The sequence below is a fragment of the Hyla sarda genome, chromosome 5, assembly GCF_029499605.1.
Source record: "Hyla sarda isolate aHylSar1 chromosome 5, aHylSar1.hap1, whole genome shotgun sequence".
Lineage (NCBI taxonomy): Eukaryota > Metazoa > Chordata > Amphibia > Anura > Hylidae > Hyla > Hyla sarda.
The window spans coordinates 165333327-165355585 of record NC_079193.1 but is presented as its reverse complement, the minus strand read 5'-3'; the positions used below and the strand labels follow the sequence as shown (position 1 = coordinate 165355585).

Below are 22259 nucleotides of genomic sequence, written 5' to 3'. Positions count from 1 at the left end.
ACACAGTATAGGTAGAGAAGGAGTGGTCTGTTACACAGTATATCTAGGGAAGGAGTGGTCTGTTACACAGTTTAGCTAGGGAAGGAATGGTCTGTCACACAGTATAGCTAGAGAAGGAATGGCCTGTTACACAGTAAAGGTAGGGAAGGAGTGGTCTGTCACACAGTACAGCTGGGAAGGAGTTATCTAACACACTGTTATGAGTGGACCTGTACCTGTGGGGCTGTGTATCAATGGCTGTGGGCTGTGGGGCTGTGTATCAATGATCTTTGATGTGTCAATGCAACTCGATCACCAGACACAGGAGCATTTGTTCATTCATCAGCTGACTGCTATCACTATTACACAGGGCCAAATTAGCCTTTCTGACCATAATCACCCTGTGTAATAGTAATAGGGGATTCAGTCCCGGCTGGGATAGTTATAAACTTTATTAATTGGTTGCATTTTGGGATAGATACATCTATTTTCATTCCTTAAAAGCCATGCTTTCAGGTATGCACCATTGACCATGGCATCTAGGTGGTTTAGGAGGAATCAAAATTATTCCCAATCCCAAACAGTAGTTGTCATCCGGAATCAGCTGCATATGAAGCGGGCACCAGCTGCATAGAAGCAATGTTTCAGCTGCCAATGCAGTCTTTTTCAAGCGTGTTGAAAAAGGGCTGTATGGGCAACTGAAACATTGCATTTCCATGTATCAAATATGGAATAAAACCACCTGTTTTTTGCATCTACCCTGAGTGCTGCAGCTGCCTTTTTTTCTTCTGGATCTGCATTTAGCCTCTGACTGGGGCCACATCCACTGTGTGCACCACTTTACTCTTAAACTGGATGTGCCGCCCTCACCACATTATCTATCTATCTATCGATCCATCCATCCATCCATCCATTCATTCAGGGAGTTGTGGAAATCAGATCTGTCTATACCAGTGGTTTCAAACTGTGGCCCTACAGATGTGGCAAAACTTCAACTCCCAGTATGCCCGGACAGCCGTTGGCTGTCCGGGCATGCTTGGAGTTGAAGTTTTGCAACATCTGGAGGGCCCCAGTTTGAGACCACTGGTGTGTACCCTAACAATGCTTTCAAAGGGAAGGCAGGATAAAGGGTGGGTCCAAGATACTCCAGTCAAACACTGATTGTCATCATCACTACCTTATTACCACTGCTAAACATAGCAATGTATTGAATTGTCATAAATAAGGTGACAAAGTCATAAGTACATAAGTATGATAAGCTATATGTGTGTGTGTGTGTGTGTGTATATATATATATATATATATATATATATATATTTTTTTTTTTTTGTATTTTTTTTCTGTATACATTTATACAGGTAATTTAAAATTCTGATAAAAGCTTAGTCCAAGGGCTATGCACACGGACCAAGCATGGCAGCACACAGAGTTCTTTCTGACAATTTTAAAGGACGCTTTAAGTCAGGCGGGTTAGTTTGCAGCTGTGAAACACTTCTGCTGTTCTGGATCTATAAAAAGATTAATGAAAGTAAACATGCTGTCAATGAGTTAATCTTTACTTACTAAACAGATGGCAACAGAGGGCCTGTGACCTTCTCTTCATGGTATCATCTGCTCCTTCGTGTCCTCTAGTTTACTCGTCATACTGTCTAGAAGACATGAAAATGGAACATCAGTCTATTTTCGCTGGTAACAATTTTCATTTGAAAGTCACCTTTATTCTAGGAAAAAGCCAGGTACACAGCCTCTATGGGGGAGATGTATCAAAACCTGCGAAGAGGAAGAGTGGTGGAGTTGCCCAAAGCAACCAGATTGTTTCTTAATTTTTTTAAATTTTTAAATTAAAAAAAAAAAAATAATCTGATTGGTTGCTATGGGCAACTGCACCACTCTTCCTCTGCTCAGGTTTTGATACATCTACCCCTGTATTCTAATCAAAGCATTTCACACAAGTTGTTATATTGCATAAAATTACCCACAATCTACTCCCCAAAATTCAGACATTAACTGATAGTGCTACATCCTTCATACAGAGTTCAGCTTACATTTTAAGTTTTGAAATATTCAAACTTTTATTCATTGAAAAAATGAACAACCTTTTAAATTAAATTACACATCTGCATGCTTTCCATATTTTAGATGGTCGTATTTTGTCCAATGGGCCAAGAGGGCTGGAGTCAATTGGTATAAATTGGTGTCAAATAATAATAAGAACAATAATAATAATATTAATAAAAATGATGGGTTCATTTTCTCTTGTTTTTTTTACAGATGGCGTTTTGTGTTTTAAAAAATGAATTAAATAATGTAAATATAATATGTAAGTTGCAGGCTAAGAGCAAGCTTTTAGACATTTATATCTGAGAAATTTTAATGGCACATTCTAGGGAGATTTTTTTTTTAAATGGTAGGTGCTAAAAAAAAAAAGCAATGCTATACTTACCTTCCTCCCTGCCATCTGCCACCATTATCACAGAGCTTTGGTCCTGCTGCACAGCACTTCCGGATCTGGTCAAGACACCGCTGTAGCCACTCATTGCCTGAATGGGCAACTCCAGGTGTCAAACCTGACCATAGAAGTGCTGTGGGCCAGAGCTCCATGAAGTCATTTGGTAGGGGAGTGAGTAAGGAAAGTATAGTTTTTTTTTTTTTTTCCTTTTAGCAGATGCATGAGCACAATTTGTAAGGTCTGAATTGGAAAGTTCCCAAATTTGGAACTTATTACCATATTCTTATTACCATATAATTTTGTCTTTTAGGACGTGTTCTACCCCTGTCTGCGCTGGTCCTGTATTTTTCTGTATAAATTAATGTAGCTTGAGAATAGATGCACCCCTTATTTTATTTTAGTATGCCAGTCTGAATGAGGCCTTATAAGACAACATGTAAGCAATTGAAGAACGAGGTAGTCCAGCAGTACATTTAAAATGTTGAATCTTTATTCGTTTCTTTAAAATCCAGAACACACTCCAAACACCATCACCATGCCGGCAAGCAACTCACATGGACGCGTTTTGAACGCATGCGCGTCACTGTCAGTGATCAAGAACGCGCATGCTTTCGAAACGCGTCCATGTGAGTTGCTTGCCGCCATGGTGATGGTGTTTGGAGTGTGCTCTGGATTTTAAAGAAACAAATAAAGATTCAACATTTTAAAGGTACTGCTGGACTACCTCGTTCTTCAATTGCTTACACGTATGAAGCCGGGCTAGGCTTGAAGTCCGTGCAGATCGTGGAGGAGGTGAGGTGTTACAAATAAACCCTCAATTCTCTCAAAATGACAATTCTCAATGTTACTGTGTTCAAAGGCACTCTAAACTAGGTTCCAAGAAACACTTTTTTTCCTAGGATATTACTGGGAGCTACGGTACTTCTTTGGATAGGACAGGATAAAGAGAGTTGTAGCGTATATAATTTAAAATCCAAAGTCTTTTCTCCAAAAAAAATTATAGATTTTAGATGAATACTTGAAAAATGAAAAATCAGCACATAACTTCATTTATTTATGTTCAAGTCTTATTACTCAGAAATTATGATAATTTTTGCAGTAGAACAGCTTTTTACTAAGGCAATTATCTTGTATTTCCTACACAGGTCAGATCCCAAAGATTCATGTGGCTTATTTAAAGTTATTGACTTAAATTTAAATGCATTGCTCCTTAATAGACAATCAATCCTTGAGTCTACCTACCACATTGTCAGGTCACAAAAGCTAAATAGATTATTGAACATGGTCATGCTTAGAGGCTCACTTTACTTTACAAGGGAATCCATGGATCAACAAATCAAATGACTAAATGGTTACTTGACTAAGACCTCAATAGCTATTTATTAAAAAAGTGACGTGTCATTGTAGGATGTGACTGGAAGTTCTAATTAAGTTGTCGCAATCATTTTCTTTTATATTGTATAACATTTACTCAAGACATATGGCGAAACAGAGAGAACACAAATATTTATAGTTACCAGGAAAAATGAAGAACTTACTTGTGTAGTTGACCTCAATGCTTAGAGCCTTAGGCTCCTTTCACACTGTGAGTATTCATCCACTATTAAACATCTGTTTTCTGTGTAAAAATGGATGTATAATAACAGATGAAATAACGGGTGATAACGGCTGAATAACATCCATCAAAATAACGGGCATATTCATCAGTTAAAACCCAGTATGACAACCGTCTGTACAGCCATTTTATCACCATTGTTTCCATGATGGGAGTAGTAGTTATCCGGCTGCGGGAGTCTGCCAGTGGCTGGGGAGGCTACATTAGTGTTTGTACTACTACCCTCATCATGGAACAAGACTTATATAGCACAGCAGGGTGCAAAATATATATAGAAGTTCTGCAGGGGCCAGACATATACCCTCCCCCCCCCCCCCCCCCAGCGATTCTATATCTTTTCCCACCAAGCGCTTTTATTTGAAAACCCCGCCTGGAGCCCTGAATGGCTCCTCACTACTGGCCATTCAGGGCTCCCGGCGGAGAATTTGAAAATGAAAGTAAATACATTGTACATTGCAGGGGAGTGGACGGTGCCACCGCTCCCCTGTTTAATAACTTCTAATCGCATCGGGTCTCAGAAGTAAGACCCAGTGCGTTCAATCCCTCAGCCCCTGTACTACAACCCCCATCATGTAACAGAGTCTGTTCCATGATGGGGTTGTAGTACAAACACTAATGTAGCCTCCCCAGCCACCGGCAGACTCCCACAGCCGGAGAACTACTACTCCCATCATGGAAACAAGTCTATTCCATGATGGGAGTAGTAGTTATCCCTCAGCACTGCAGGAGTCTGCTGATGTCACCTCTTCTGAGCATGCTCAGAAGTAATAAACCATATTATAAACCAGGTGCAAACGGATGACACAAAGGCTCATCCATTTGTCACAGACCTGAATGTTAAAAAAAACGGCCGTTAATTTACCCATTTCTTGTGACGGAAGAAAATTTTGTGCATGTGCCGTTTTTTCTTCTGTCACAAGTAATGTCCGTTATTCATAACGGGCTATAACGGGTTATAACGGATATTCAAAAAATGTCATAGACTTTAATGGGATTTTGTAACAGCTGTTTAACATCCGTTTTTAAAGCTTTTCTAATGGAAGTTTATAACAGGTTTTTAAACGGAGAAACTTTATAGTGTGAAAGGGGCCTTAGAGACACACTAAACCCAATACACTGGGGTATAGTGTGGGTAAGCAGGAGTCCAACAAGGGGTCACTTACTTAAAGGGGTATTCTGGGAAAGTTAAGAAAAATTAAAATCCCACAAAGCCACCGCAGTACATGTTCTGTGTCCCCTGTAGTAGTAGTAAGTGGTTTGGGCAGCTCCTTTGGCCCCTGATGTCTCCTAAATATTCTTTCTACTTTTTTGCATCATAGACTACAACTCCCAGAAGCCAGAGCAGCTCTGTGTAGTGGCCACCAGCCAATTGCTTTCACTGTGTGCATGCTGTGTAGTTATATACACACTGTACAGGTCTTTTCTTTCAGACTATCCTTCCTCCCAGCAATAAATCATGCCGTGCTCTAAATGGCAGTAGTCAGTGATTAGATCTACAGCAGGAAAAGGGCAGTGTTATGTGCTGAGGAGACTGAGAATCTTCACTGAGGTTAACACTACCAATGGTCGGCCACTGAGCACATGTATAGGTATCCAAAATTTACCAACAACATAACCCTGAGGGGTTAGAAAAAAACTCTATATAAACATATGCTCTAATAAAATATAGCTTTTATTGTAAACCATACAAGAGGTGACAAACACACAATTAAAAACACTCTCCCAATTGCATCACATTGATGTCTGACTTTGGTTTATGGTTCTGATATATCCACAATGTGATGTCCCAGCACGGGATGATGTGGTCTCCTGCCCTATCAGGCAGAGTCCCTGCATGTCCCCAGGGCTCCCCTACACATACCCCCATTATGTAAATAGGTTTGACTCATTTAATATACTGTTGCTTTAATGTTTGTACCACATGATTGTTACCCAGAGGGCTCCAGTGACCAGGTGACCCCCCAAGTGACCTATGGGCTCCTTTCAGAGACCCCCTATATAACCAGGGGAGTGGCTGTAATCTCTCTCTTAGTTCATGAGGTCAAGTGCAGTCAAGTTGTTTCAGTGTCTGTGTCCAGAGGATTTGAGGCCTCAAACCTAAAGTCCTGCAGCCACAAGTGGGTCATCAGTAAGTTAAGTCATCTTATTGTCAGTCACCATCTCTGTCAAGTCAAGTTCATCTGCACTAAAGTCAGTCTAACTACTGCAAGTCCCAGCAAGCCTGCGAGGTCCCCCTGTGTCACTAGTCACCTCCCTGGGATATTTGGCTGTACTGCAAAGACTATATCACCTGTCTTGCCTCAGTAAACCTGCCGTTATCCTTAATCTGGCGTTGGTGTTTTCATTGCCTCTGCCTAACCCAGGATCAGCTGTATTACCTTCGGGTGGTTAAAGGGGTACTCCGGTGGTACTCATTTTTTTTTTTATCAACTGGTGCCAGAAAGTTAAACAGATTTGTAAATGACTTCTACTAAAAAATCTTTACCCTTCGAGTACTTTTTAAAAGCTGTATGCTATAGAGGAATTTCTTTTCTTTTTGAATTTCTTTTTTGTCTTGTCCACAGTGCTCTCTGCTGACACCCCTGTCTGTGTCAGGAACTGTCCAGAGCAGCATAGGTTTGCAATGGGGATTTTCTCCTGCTCTGGACAGTTCCTGATATGGGCATCAGGTGTCAGCAGGGAGCACTGTGGACAAGACAAAAAAAGAAATGTAAATAGAAAATAATTTCCTGTGTAGCATACAGCTGCTGAAAAGTACTGGAAGGGTTAAGATTTTTTAATAAAAGTAATTTACAAATCTGTTTGACTTTCTGGCACCAGAAATCTGGGGCTTACATCCTGGATGCCTGCTGCTAGCGATACCCCTGCTTAGGCCTAATTCTCATGATGTTGCTACAGACTTATGTTGTTGTGATCTGTAGTACAACAACAATTGAATGACAGCTGACTATTGTCACTGTTCAAAAGGATTCAGAACAGAAACCCACCTAAACTACTATAATGGCTGGATAGGTAAAATATGCTAATTTCTAACCTGTTATTTTATCTCTGAGTCCTGCTGTATTATTTTGTCCCGGTAATGAATGTGTGGTGACCCAGTACAGAATATAGCATCCTGCCCGCCTTTGTGTGGCAGATGTTGCCTTCAGTGTCCGACTTGGGCCCACATTACTCAGGACTCAATATCTACTAATGTTATGCTATGGTTATTGTATTGGTATTTTCTATGTACCTGTTGCTTTAAGCCTGTCCAACCTTAGGAACCCTGTTGTTAGGGGAGTGTGCATAAGGTTAACCATGCAACTTATGTACCCAATGGGAGTCCTCCAAATCTGCTCCTTATATAGTGTGGTAGGAGTTCAGAGTTCAGTTCTGGAGAGGAGAGAGTTGTAGCTGAGGTACAGTTTGGAGAAGTCTGGAGTGAGTCTGTGAGGTGTTCTGAGGAGGCCCCAGAATAACCCCAGTACCAAGGTGAATGTCAAGTCTAGTGGTAAGCCCTTAAGTCTCAGGTATTCAATTGAGTCAAGTCAGTCAAGTCAGCCATACAAGTCACTAAAGTCAAGCTTTGGTTGCCATACAGCAAGTCAGTCATACACAGCACAATCAACTATAAGTCCCAGCAAGCCGATAAGCTTCCAAGGTTCACCCTGCACCTCTCTTTATACCAATCTGAGCTGTAATGGATCTTATCATCTATTCTGCCTCAGTAAAGCCAGTTTTTCCATACCCTTGCGTCGGAGTACTTATTGCCCTGTGCCTGGCCTGGCTCGGGTGGTGTATAGGTTAACCACGCCCTGGCGTCACGAAAAGGTTAATTGCACATTATCCTCAACCGACACCACAAATTAGCATGTAGCATACAGACTGATTATAGGCGTACTGAAGGGGAATGTAAGTGACTACAAGTGATAAACGATTTAGTCATTACAGTAGTTTGCAGCATCTTCTAGCTAGCACACTCAGCTTATCTTCGGAGAAACAAGAGAACAAGTTATGAAAATAAAACATTACTGTACTCACAACCCCATATAAGCTCATGAGCAGATTCCCTAAAAGCTGAAAGGGATATGGGGCCAGATGACCTTATTATGCTAAACCTCTCAAATAGGGTCTACAGGGCTGAACTTGCAAAAAAAATCTTTTATTTTCTTTATCATGGTCTAATTTTGGAAGCAATTTTTTTGGCCTTTACATAGAAATGTATTGACATTGATTTGTAGAATATATGTGTACACAACTTATGTTTTTTAGGTTTGTATTTAAAGCACAACTCCAATGTTGGTGCGGAGGCTAAAATGAGTAGTGTTGCTCGCGAATATTCGCAATGCAAATTTTATTCGGGAATATCGCATATTCGCGAATTCGCGAATATTCGCGAATATAGCACTATATATTCGTAATTACGAATATTCGTTTTTTTTTTTTTCACAGTACACATCACAGTGATCATCCCTCTCTGCTTCCAGCTTGTGTGGTGTAAATAAGGCTCTAATACTACTGTGTGAGACTGGCGTGTGAATTTTCGCATATGCAAAAATTAGCATACGCTAATGTTCGCATATGCGAAAATTAGCATATAGTAATGTTCGCATATGCGAATTTTCGCTTACGTTACATGAGTTTTTCCTAATTTTCGCATATGCTAATTTTCGTATATGCTAATTTTCGCATATGCTAATTTTTCGTATACGCAAATTTTCGCATACACGAAAATAAAACGCGAATATTACGATTATGCAAATTTAGCGAATATATGACGAATATTCGTCCATATATTCGCAAAATATCGCAAATTCGAATATGGCCTAAAAATGAGTAGTCTACTGCAATGCTTATAATCTCATGGACTAGCATGGGACTTCCAGCAAACCCAAAAATCACTTGTTATAGAAGAGGGACAGGCTACAGAGTTGCCACCGCACCAACGTGGGAGTGACATTTGTTGAGCCGACTGAAATACTGTATAGTATTGTGGTAAAAGATTCAGTACCATTTGCATTTTATTCATTTAATTATCTGTCCATTCTGGGTTTGGGAGTGTTGGAACCCTGCTGATCAGCTTTTAATGGCCTATCATCCTGCTAACATCTCGGTACCAGTTACCACAAGACAGCTATGGGTCTCCATGGGTCAGGGTTTTTTGGTGGTGCAAAGGGCATGTACAGTACATAATATTAGACAGGTAGTTGTATTGTTTTACCTGACTGAAATACATGTATGTGGTTTTAGATAGGTCCTCAGGTAAATCTAATGCATGATCATATCACAATGTACAAACAACACTGACAAAATATAACCTCTTCTGAAAAAGAACAATTGCACTCAAATGTTTCCTTTTATAAATTATAACTTGCTAAACTCAGGATAAGCAATTTGGCTATGACCATAGATCAGCATAGAAATTGTTCTTGAGCAGAACAGTCAATACTTAATGGTCCGTTTATAAACAGAAAGTTGTTGGCATGAGCAGGGCTTCCATCAGAAATTTTGGAGCCCCTTACACAGCTTTAGGCCTTGAACCCCTCCCCCCCCCATGCCCTACTCTCAGTGCCCCCAATAATGATTTCCTTGGTGTCCTAGGAGTAGGTTAGTGTGTTGGGGGAAAAGGTAGGGGGATTAAGTGGTGATCGGTAGGTATGTTTCCTCCCACTATGAGTTAATGTCCCCATTAGGTAGGTAGTAGGTTATGCCCCCAGTAGGTAGTGCCCCTTGTAGATAGATAGTAGGTAATGTAGTAGATAGTGCCTCTAGTAGGTAGCTAGCAGGTAATGCCTCCAGTAGGTAGTGTCCCACAGCTGAGTAGTGCCCCCAGTAGAAAATGGCCCCAGTAGGTAGTGGTCCCTGGTAGGTTGTGCCCTCATGTAGGTAATGCCCCCAGTATATAGTGACCCCAGTAGATAGTTTCCCCATGTAGGTCATGCCCCAGGTAGGTAGTGTCCCCAGGTGGGTAATGCCCCCAGATAATAATAATGAGCCCAGTTACTGTAGGTAATAATGTCCCCAGTTAGGTAATAATGCCCCCAGTTAGGTAATAATACTCCCACATAGGCAATGTCCTCAGGTAATAATGCCCCCCAGTTAGGTAACAATGCCCCCACATAGGTAATGCCCCCCCAGTTAGGTGACAATGCCCCCAGTTAGGTAATAATGCCCCTACATAGATAATGCCTCTAGTTAGGTAATGCCTCCACATAGGTAATGTCCCCAGTTAGGTAATAATGCCCCCAAATAGGAAATGCTCCAGTTAGCTAAAAATGCCCCCACATAGGTTATGCCCCCAGTTAAGTAATAATGCCCTGAGTTAGGAAATGATGCCTCCTCACAGGTAATTCCCCCAGTTAGGTAATAATGCCCCCACATATGTAATGCCCCAAGTTAGGTAACCATACACCCACATAGGTAATGCCCCCAGTTAGGTAGCCATACTCCCACATAGACAATGCCCCCAAATAAGTAATGCCCCAGTTAGGTAAAAATGCCCCAGTTAGATAATAATGTCTCTACATAGGTACTGTCCCCAGTAAGGAATGTTTAAAAACAGCAGGTTGCGTGATGAAATTACGTCATCACGCGGCCTAAATGGAAATGTACGCTCCTGTACGTACATTGCGTAGGCTATTTGCATAATGTACATACAGGAGCCAGAAAATGCTTTTACCCTGCATGTACATTATGTACGCAATTTGTGAACTGAACGTCCAGATGCAGGAGACCTCTACTTACACGGCGGTCTTTTGCTTCTGTGCTTTTGCTGCCACAGGGGAGCCCGGGCCCCTTACTGGTGCACTGGCTGTACCCCACTGATGGCGGCCCTGGGCATGAGATCAGAAGGCGCCGGTGACGGGAAACATATTTGTCTCAGGGAAAATGTGCTGTTTATATCCTGGCTTTGCAACTCCTAGCTAAGCTGCATTCTGATAAAGAAGTGTAGAATGGAAAGGAAAATTGTTTCCTTGGCAATTAATAAGAATTCACGCAATGTAAAATGTTCCCATAGGAGCATCCTGCTTTTCCACTTAGTATCATAATTTAGTGGCCTGCGATTTGAGAACCGCTTGAATATAACAAGGATTTCTCCAGAAATACACTCATTCTGCTGCACAACACAATCGTAGCAGCAGGCAATTACTGTCATTATGTGTAGATGATGTCACAGCGCACTTATAGGGAACATGATGGGTAGGATCGGAAGTAAAAATAGAACATGAATGGGCGCTATGCTTGGCTGCAATCCTGTGTATCTATTACTTTATGGTTAGCATTGCAGACATATTGTAACATAGAGCATTGAAGTCACATTTGCGCAATCTACCTACTAATTCCTCCACGGAACAATATTTGGTAACAGCTGTCTAAAGAGAGTTCACACAGTCAGCTTTAATGTCTGGCATGGAGGGAGATTTTACACTAATGCCCTGTCACAATATTCTGTAAATACTATGGGGCAAATTTACTAAAAATGACTAAGGGCACATTGACATGGCTAAAAATCTGAGGCATACACTTGGATTCCTGACACAAATTTTGTCATTGCATTTTTGCACTCAATTTTGTTGCAGTTCCTTGGTACATGGAAATGCATCAAGTGATGTGCCCATTTTCCAGAACACAGATTTTCAAATCTATTTTGTAAAAATATATAAATACTTTTCGGATTCTAGTTAAAATTTATGGGCTGCCCAAAGCCCCTTTTTTGCGTGGCAACTTTCAGGTGGGTCTGTGAGTATGTTCCAGAGTGCCGCCTATGAATATTAAATCTTGAAGCTGACACATGATGTACTTATACCATACTTCTCCTGGGCCAGGCACAGGGCAAATATTCTTTTGGCTTTATTTTTTCATCTTCTCAATGCTGTACACTGATATGTAAAGTCAATCACCCTATAGTCTTGTAGAGTCCTTATGGACTCTAGGGTATGTTAAAGGGGTACTTCGGTAGAAAACTTATTTTTTATTTTTTTTTAATCAACTGGTGCCAGAAAGTTAAACAGATTTGTAAATTACTCCTATTAAAAAAAATCTTAATCCTTCCAGTACTTATCAGCTGCTGTATTCTACAGAGGAAATTCTTTTCTTTTTGAATTTCTTTCCTGTCTTGCCACAATGCTCTCTGCTGTTACCTCTGTCCATGTCAGGAACTGTCCAGAGTAGGAGCAAATCCCCATAGCAAACCTCTCCTGCTCCGGAAAGTTCCTGACATGGACAGAGGTGTTAGCATAGAGCATGGTGGTCAGACTGAAAATAACAACTCAACTTCAAGTGGAGCATACAGCAGCTGATAGTACTGAAAGGATTAAGATTTTTAAATGGAAGTAATTCACAAATCTATTTAACTTTCTGGCACCAGTTTTCCACCAGACTACCCCTTTAACATGTGGTGGATATGCTGCAGATTTTCCTAATCATCTTAAATAGAGAAGCCAAAATCTGCAATAAATCCTCAATGTGTGACCATATCCTTAAAGTAGATAAAAACAGGAGTAACTGTCATTCAGGTCATATAAAAAAAAAGCCTGCCTAGCATTTCAGTATGGATATTAAAAACCATGTGCATTTATATTCCCTGTGTACTTACTTTATTGTCACGATTCGGCTTACAGGTAGTGGATCCTCTGTGTCAGCGAGGGATTGGCGTGGACCGTGCTAGTGGACCGGTTCTAAGAGGCTACTGGTGTTCACCAGAGCCCGCCGCAAAACGGGATGGTCTTGCTGCGGCAGTAGCAACCAGGTCGTATCCACTAGCAACGGCTCAACCTCGCTGACTGCTGAGAAGGCGTGGGACAGAAGGACTAGGCAGAGGCAAGGTCAGACGTAGCAGAAGGTCGGGGCAGGCGGCAAGGTTCGTAGTCAAGATGGATAGCAGAAGTTCAGGTAACACAGGCTTTGGACACACTAAACGCTTTCACTGGCACAAGGCAACAAGATCCGGCAAGGGAGTGCAGGGGCAGTGAGCAGATATAGTCTGGGAGCAGGTGGAAGCCAATTAAGCTAATATGGCCAGGCACCAATCATTGGTGCACTGGCCCTTTAAGTCTCAGAGAGCTGGCGCGCGCGCGCCCTAGAGAGCGGAGCCGCGCGCGCCAGCACATGACAGCAGGGGACCGGGACGGGTAAGTGACCTGGGATGCGATTCGCGAGCGGGCGCGTCCCGCTGTGCGAATCGCATCCCCGACGGCCATGACAGTGCAGCGCTCTCGGTCAGCGGGACAGTTGGGAAGGACGAATAACTCAATCCTTTCGTGGTGGGGTCCAATACACATCAGGAGGGGTTCTGTGCGGTAACGCACGGTGCAATCCAATCTGACTCCGTTGACCGTGGAAATGTAGAGCGGCTTGACGAGACGGGTCACCGGGATGCGGAATTTATTCACAAAAGACTCCAAAATAAAATTCCCAGAGGCACCAGAGTCCAAGCAGGCCACGGCTGAGAGGGAGGAGTTGGCTGAAGGAGAAATCCGCACGGGCACCGTGAGACGTGGAGAAGCAGACTTAGAACCAAGAGACGCCACACCCACGTGAGCTGGGTGCGTGCGTGCGTTTCCCAGACGTGGAGGACGGATAGGGCAATCCACCAAGAAATGCTCGGTACTGGCACAGTACAGACAGAGATTTTCTTCCCTATGGCGATTCCTCTCTTCCTGGGTCAGGCGAGACCGATCCACTTGCATGGCCTCCTCGGCGGGAGGCCCAGGCGTAGACTGCAAAGGATGCTGTGGGAGAGGTGCCCAGAGATCTAAGTCTTTTTCCTGGCGGAGCTCCTGATGTCTCTCCGAAAAACGCATGTCAATGCGGGTGGCCAAATGGATAAGTTCTTGCAGGTTGGCAGGAATCTCTCGTGCGGCCAGCACATCCTTGATGCGACTGGATAGGCCTTTTTTAAAGGTCGCGCAGAGAGCCTCGTTATTCCATGATAATTCGGAAGCAAGAGTACGAAATTGGATGGCGTACTCGCCCACTGAAGAATTACCCTGGACCAGGTTCAGCAGGGCAGTCTCGGCAGAAGAAGCTCGGGCTGGCTCCTCGAAGACACTACGGACCTCAGCGAAGAAGGACTGGACTGTGGCTGTGGCAGGATCATTGCGGTCCCAGAGCGGTGTGGCCCAAGACAAGGCCTTTCCAGATAGAAGACTCACTACGAACGCCACCTTAGACCGTTCTGTAGGAAACAAGTCCGACAACATCTCCATATGCAGGGAACACTGAGACAAAAAACCACGGCAGAGTCTGGAGTCCCGATCAAATTTGTCCGGCAGGGACAAGCGGAGGCTAGGAGCGGCCACTCGCTGCGGAGGAGGTGCAGGAGCTGGCGGAGGAGATGGTTGCTGCTGTAGCAGAGGCAGAAGTTGCTGTAACGTGGCGGTCAACTGCGACAGCTGCTGTCCTTGTTGGGCAATTTGCTGCGATTGCTGAGCGACCACCGTGGTAAGGTCAGCGAGACTTGGCAGCGGCACCTCAGCGGGATCCATGGCCGGATCTACTGTCACGATTCGGCTTCCAGGTAGTGGATCCTCTGTGTCAGCGAGGGATTGGCGTGGACCGTGCTAGTGGACCGGTTCTAAGAGGCTACTGGTGTTCACCAGAGCCCGCCGCAAAGCGGGATGGTCTTGCTGCAGCAGTAGCAACCAGGTCGTATCCACTAGCAACGGCTCAACCTCGCTGACTGCTGAGAAGGCGTGGGACAGAAGGACTAGGCAGAGGCAAGGTCAGACGTAGCAGAAGGTCGGGCAGGCGGCAAGGTTCGTAGTCAAGATGGATAGCAGAAGTTCAGGTAACACAGGCTTTGGACACACTAAACGCTTTCACTGGCACAAGGCAACAAGATCCGGCAAGGGAGTGCAGGGGCAGTGAGCAGATATAGTCTGGGAGCAGGTGGAAGCCAATTAAGCTAATTGGGCCAGGCACCAATCATTGGTGCACTGGCCCTTTAAGTCTCAGAGAGCTGGCGCGCGCGCGCCCTAGAGAGCGGAGCCGCGCGCGCCAGCACATGACAGCAGGGGACCGGGACGGGTAAGTGACCTGGGATGCGATTCGCGAGCGGGCGCGCCCCGCTGTGCGAATCGCATCCCCGACGGCCATGACAGTGCAGCGCTCTCGGTCAGCGGGACTGACCGGGGCGCTGCAGGGAGAGAGACACCGTGAGCGCTCCGGGGAGGAGCGGGGACCCGGAGCGCTAGGCGTAACATTTATCCTTAGTAACAGTACTCTCTAAGGATCTATAAAGCTCCAATTTTAATGTGGGAGTAACTTTAAGCAGATGATGTTGACCCGGTTCTTGCATAATACGCACATACTCTCCCTGTAAACAATGTAATGCGGCTAAATGTAATGGAGCATCTTTATCATCAAATCATAGCATCTGCTGCCTAAAACATGCCCCAATACAATACAATTAATGCAGAGGACAATAAAACTAAAAGACTGACAAAAAACACCCGACACTCTGCAACACTGAGCATTGGGTATTTGACAGGAGCGCGCAAAAAGCATACAGCTGCTGTCTCTGTTAGAATACTGTAAGTGAAGATGGATTTATCATAAAAATGCACATGTAGTGTACTGGCGTAGAGGGGGAGGGGAACATTTTTAAGGGTAAAAGGATGCCGAAGGGATCATAAAAAGGTAAATGGGGACTTTATCTTTGTGCCAGGATGGGTAAGCATGGGTGTTCATTGTTTGCATCTTGTATTTTTTTGCAGGTGTTACAGCCAATGTTGATTGGGCCACTGACTTACCTGGATGGATTAAAACTCTTCCCATATTGCTTGTGGCTGTGATGGTGCTACATACTGGGCTTGGCATTATTCCTTATCTATTTTGGAAACCAATGGGGTATAGCAAGTGGGATGATATTGCAACTGGGACCCTTTTTGCTATTGTCCCCACATATTTGAAACGTGCCCATTGGGAGAATACTGCATCCCATATAATTGGGAATTTTAATTTGGGCTCTACTGCTGTATGTATATTGTTATGTGAATCTGGTGATACATGGGTTCCCCTGAAGATGTCTCGATGTGATGTCACATGCAGACAGAAATGCGTTGTATGTTTGTATTTGGAACTATCACCTGGTTACCAGACTTGAATCAAACCAAGTGTGTTATGTATATAGCAAATTTGAATCAAACCAAGCGCGTGTGATTAATATACGATATGAGCCATTGTCTTTCCTTGAATATTATGCCATATTGGACCTTTATTGGAACTTTTTGCTCTTTTTAATTGCCCTTTTCTATCTCGTGGCTTTTACTGATCTATTTAATAAACTGTAGTTTTAAATTGCCATTTCAATATTTAATATACTTTAGTTCTTTTTCCATGGGGTTCATATCTATGGCACGTGTGGCCTTCATTGTTCACACAGGTTTTTGAAACTTAGCTACATTTAAAGGGGTACTCCGCTGCCCCAGTGTTCAAAACATTTTGTTCTGAACGTTGGATGCAGGCAGCGTGGGTCGTGATGTTATGACCCCTGTTGCCCGCACCCAGCATTCGGAACAAAATGTTCCGAATGCTGGGGCAGCAGAGTACCCCTTTAAGTGATTGATGCTGAGTTACAGGATTAGTCAGGGCTGTACATACAAATAAGCTGCTGTATATAGATAAATACCGAAGGTGGCGGAATACTACGATATCACATCAATCACAACTCACCATTAGTGTTGCTCGCGAATATTCGCAATGCGAATATTATTCGCGAATATCGCATATTCGCAAATCCGCGAATATTCGTGAATATAGCACTATATATTCGTAAATTTTTTTTTCTTTTCACAGTACACATCACAGTGATCACCCCTCTCTGCTTCCAGCTTGTGTGGTGTAAAGAAGGCTCTAATACTACTGTGTGAGACTGGCGTACAAATTTTCGCACATGTGAAATTTTCGTGTATGCTAATTTTCGCATATGCGAATTGTCGTATATACGAAAATATATCACAAATATTACGAATATGCGAATTTAGTGAATATATGACGAATATTCGTCCATATATTCGCGAAATATCGCGAATTCGAATATGGCCTATGCCACTCAACACTACTCATCATACATTGATGGCTTATCTTTTGGAGAAGCCAACAATGTGTAGCCCTGAAAAGAAAAAAATTTAATGGAATTTGAAATATGGGGTTTATGCATTTTCTTTTTATTGCCTTTCTATACAGACAGTAAAATAACTTAGTACCTAACCGATGGTTGCTACTAGTTCAAGATATACTGTAAATGTAGATGCTTAGTATTACACTTTTTTATGCAAAAGTGAAACAAAAAATATATCTTATTTTAGGAACAAACTCTTATTTTATAGAGTCATATCAATACAACATCAGAATAAAATGGTGTACTTGAGAAATATGTTAATATTTGCATGGCTAATGAACTACTTCTGATTGCAACATATGCAAATGTGCTTAATTTTAAATCGGCTAAAATTGCTTTCAAACCTTTCATCCCACCACATGAAAAGAAAAAGCACCAACTCCGAGAAGCTGTTCCTCATTCCCTATTCTCTTTCTAAAGGACATATTCGGGGATAATTGCTGGAGAAGGCACAGAATTGCAAAACAGTTTTTTTACATTCAGAGACGCTAAACTGGCAGAATTCATTTACTGTACAAAACATCCCATGTGCTTAAAATTAGCATAACCAGTCTCAAGTAATCAATTAAAAAACAGATTTGGATTTTGTACAGATTAAACACATTTATTCTTAACTGGCTTAATAAATATATTTATTATGTATTCTAATGGCCAACTTAACATATTACAAGTTGCTTTACTGGTGGATCTGCTAATGGGAACATGGGTTCATTAACTGTAATGCAAAATTTTTATCAATTGCTTTACCCAAATATTAACAGACGAGACACAGTAGGAATAGAAGCCTACTGTTATGAAGGGGCAGGGAGTTAGTGCGCCCTAACTGTCCCTAAAGCAGCTATCCCTTCCAATTGCCTATCCGCCCTAACTGATGGATCGACAACCACAAAGACAGTCCCTACACTGCGCTATTGTGCTGGGGCGTCAGAGTCAAACAAAACAAACAGAACAGTACATGTCGAAGAACAAGTCAGGGTTAAAACTGTAAGAAAACAGAATTAAGAACTAAATACATAACAGGAATACTACAAAGCAACAAACAGATATATCAGGACGTGATATAGCATACCAACAACAGCTTAGGAACCAGATACAATAGATATGGAAAATATGAATATACAGTATAGACAAAGCAGGATATCAGGACAAGTATACAGAAAACAAAACCAGGATATGCAGGGGATGAACAGGTAGCTGATGTTAGAACACTAAACAGGTCAGGAAATCAAGAGCACTATTCACACTAGACTCAAATCAAAGTCAAACCTCCACAACATGGAGGGACACGGATAAGGATACAAGACTAATATACTCCTAGATAGACAGATTAGCACAAAGCTTGGAACAGGATTCTATCCTAGGAGATCCAGGAATACAACAATGTCAAAAACAGGACTAAAACAAACGTACAGTGTGAACACAGACTAAGATTCACAAAACACTGGCAGAACAGAATAACTAAACAAATGCAATACAAAGCAGGACACTCTAAGTACTTAAAAATAGCAAGATTCTAGTTTCATGATGCCTTAGCATAGCAGATCAACAGGTGACACAGACATATCTAATTCCTAAACAGAACACACGGAAAACTGTAAAGTGGAGCAGTTTCCTTTTAACCCCTTAAGGACGCAGGACGTAAATGTACATCCTGGTGAGGTGGTACTTAACGCACCAGGACGTACATTTACGTCCTATGCATAACCGCGGGCATCGGAGCGATGCCCGTGTCATGCGCGGCTGATCCCGGCTGCTGATCGCAGCCAGGGACCCGCCGGCAATGGCCGACGCCCGCGATCTCGCGGGTGTCCGCCATTAACCCCTCAGGTGCCGGGATCAATACAGATCCCGGCATCTGCGGCAGTGCGCGATTTGAATGAATGATCGGATCGCCCGCAGCGCTGCTGCGGGGATCCGATCATTCATAACGCCGCACGGAGGTCCCCTCTCCTTCCTCCGTCCGGCTCCCGGCGTCTCCTGCTCTGGTCTGTGATCGAGCAGACCAGAGCAGAAGATCGCCGATAACACTGATCTGTTCTATGTCCTATACATAGAACAGATCAGTATTAGCAATCATGGTATTGCTATGAATAGTCCCCTATGGGGACTATTCAAGTGTAAAAAAAAATGTAAAAAAATGTTAAAGTAAAAGTAAAAAAAAAGTGAAAAATCCCCCCAATAAAAAAGTAAAACGTCCGTTTTTTCCTATTTTACCCCCAAAAAGCGTAAATTTTTTTTTTATAGACATATTTGGTATCGCCGCGTGCATAAATGTCCGAACTATTAAAATAAAATGTTAATGATCCCGTAGGGTGAACGGCGTGAACGGAAAAAAAAAAAGTCCAAAATTCCTACTTTTTTAATACATTTTATTAAAAAAAATTATAAAAAATGTATTAAAAGTTTTTTATATGCAAATGTGGTATTAAAAAAAAGTACAGATCATGGCGCAAAAAATGAGCCCCCATACCGCCACTTATACGGAAAAATAAAAAAGTTAGAGGTCATCAAAATAAAGGGATTATAAACGTACTAATTTGGTTAAAAAGTTTGTGATTTTTTTTAAGCGCAACAATAATATAAAAGTATGTAATAATGGGTATCATTTTAATTGTATTGACCCTCAGAATAAAGAACACACGTCATTTTTACCATAAATTGTACGGCGTGAAAACGAAACCTTCCAAAATTAGCAAAATTGCGTTTTTCGTTTTAATTTCCCCACAAAAATAGTGTTTTTTGGTTGCGCCATACATTTTATGATATAATGAGTGATGTCATTACAAAGGAAAACTGGTCGCGCAAAAAACAAGCCCTCATACTAGTCTGTGGATGAAAATATAAAAGAGTTATGATTTTTAGAAGGCGAGGAGGAAAAAATGAAAACGTAAAAATTAAATTGTCTGAGTCCTTAAGGCCAAAATGGGCTGAGTCCTTAAGGGGTTAAAGGGAACATGTCATAAAAAAATGATCTTTTGTTTAAAGAGAGTTTTCATATGTTAAACATATCTGACAAGATTTTTTGTGTTTTTTTTATTCTAACTTTCAATTTTACTATCTATATTTCAAAATAACCATGAGTTCATGCGGTTTCTGGCCACTAGGGCTAAAACTAAACTTTCCTGTTCTGTACAGATAATTTCCCAGCAATGCTTTTTTCTAAATACAGGCAGGATTACAGTGGAAGGTGGCACCAGTAGTTACTGTATGACTCTTAAAAAGGTGAGGAGGAAAAAGCAAAAATGCAAAAAAGGAAATTTCATGTGTCCTCAAGGCCAAAATGGGCTGTGTCCTTAAAGCGTTAATAAACACTGTGGCCCAAATTCACCAATTTAGGTATCTGCCTCTGTTATTTCTTACTTTAATGGCATAGTATACTGTATATGTGGCTCTGGTTCCATGTTTGTTGTTTATCAATCATAATAAAAGTTAAAGGGGTACTCCTTGCACTGAATGACAGGGGTGCTGCGCCAGAGATCACGGGAGTCCCCAGTGGCGGGACCCCCGCTATCTAACATCAGGTCATAAGCAAAAGATAAGATGTTTCCAGCGGAGTACCCCTTTAAATCTATCATCTCAGCATCAGAAGTGGAGATTGGAAAAGGGTTGCTTCACCCTGCTGCATATATTAGACGATAGAGACATTCCTCATGTTATAAATCCATGGAAGCTAGTGGTATTTATATAATTGTGTTAAAAATTGTTCCATGTAAATAAGGAAATTAGGAACATAGCTCCTATGTCAAGAAGATTTTAGGCAGTTTCAGAAGCCAAAGGCAGTAACAAGTAAAAGATTTGTACAAAGGAAAGTCTGAAACTTTTCCTCTTTTCAAATCCGTTCCTGGCTTTGGCTTAAAAAACTGCATACAAAAACCTGAAAACACACCCTAACAACAAGTTTAATTTCCTTATGTGGCTTACAACTACCACATCTCACTTTGTGGAACAAATAAGATGATATTTTTAAAATAGCTGTATGCAGCGGGGAAAGTTATGGGGTCATCTATCCTTACTACCATGTATTTCAAGTACCAGTCTCCCATTGAAGGGGTACTCCAGTGGAAAACTTTTTTTTTTTTTTTAAATCAACTGGTGCCAGAAAGTTAAACGTATTTGTAAATTACTTCTATTAAAAAATCTTAATCCTTCTAGTACTTATTAGCTTCTGAATACTGCAGAGGAAATTCTTTTCTTTTTGGAACATAGAGCTAGCTGCTGACATCATGACCACAGTGCTCTCTGCTGACATCTCTGTCCATTTAAAGAACTGTCCAGAGTAGAAGAAAATCCCCATAGCAAACATATGCTGCTCTGGACAGTTCCTAAAATGGACAGAGATGTCAGCAGAGAGCACTGTGGTCATTATGTCAGCAGGGAGCTCTGTGTTCCAAAAAGAAAAGAATTTCCTCTGTAGTATTCAGCAGCTAATAAGTACTAGAAGGATTAAGATTTTTTTTAATAGAAGTCATTTACAAATCTGTTTAACTTTCTGGCACCAGCTGATGTAAAAAAAAAGTTTTCCACCGGAGTATCCCTTTAACCCCTTAACGACGCAGGACGTATATTTACGTCCTGCACCGGCTCCCTCGATATGTCGCGTCGGTCCCGGCGCTCATCAACGGCCGGGACCCGCGGCTAATACCACACATCGTCGATCGCGGCGATGTGCGGTATTAACCCATTAGAAGCGGCGGTCAAAGCTGACCGCCGCTTCTAAAGTGAAAGTGAAAGTGACCCGGCTGCTCATTCGGGCTGTTCGGGACCACCGTGGTGAAATCACAGCGTCCCGAACAGCTGACAGGACACCGGGAGGACCCTTACCTGCCTCCTCGGTGTCCGATCGGCGAATGACTGCTCCGTGCCTGAGATCCAGGCAGGAGCAGTCAAGCGCCGATAATGCTGATCACAGGCGTGTTAATACACGCCTGTGATCTGTGTAAAAGATCAGTGTGTGCAGTGTTATAGGTCCCTATGGGACCTATAACACTGCAAAAAAAATTTAAAAAAAAAAAGTGTTAATAAAGGTAATTTAACCCCTTCCCTAATAAAAGTTTGAATCACCCCCCTTTTCCCATAAAAAAATAAAACAGTGTAAAAAAAAATAAAAATAAACA

The 22259-nt window shown here is 42.2% G+C and overlaps 1 protein-coding gene across 2 annotated transcripts in view; it reads right to left on the bottom strand.

The window, feature by feature from the left end:
* The window catches only part of TMEM108 (transmembrane protein 108), a 199450-nt gene that overhangs the window by 90889 nt on the left and 86302 nt on the right, over positions 1–22259 (bottom strand). For both annotated transcript variants that reach the window (XM_056520641.1, XM_056520643.1), the window contains one exon: positions 1543–1628. In XM_056520641.1, coding sequence (XP_056376616.1) covers positions 1543–1582 — 40 coding nt within the window. In that variant the 5' untranslated portion in view covers positions 1583–1628. The remainder of the gene's footprint in view (positions 1–1542; positions 1629–22259) is intronic.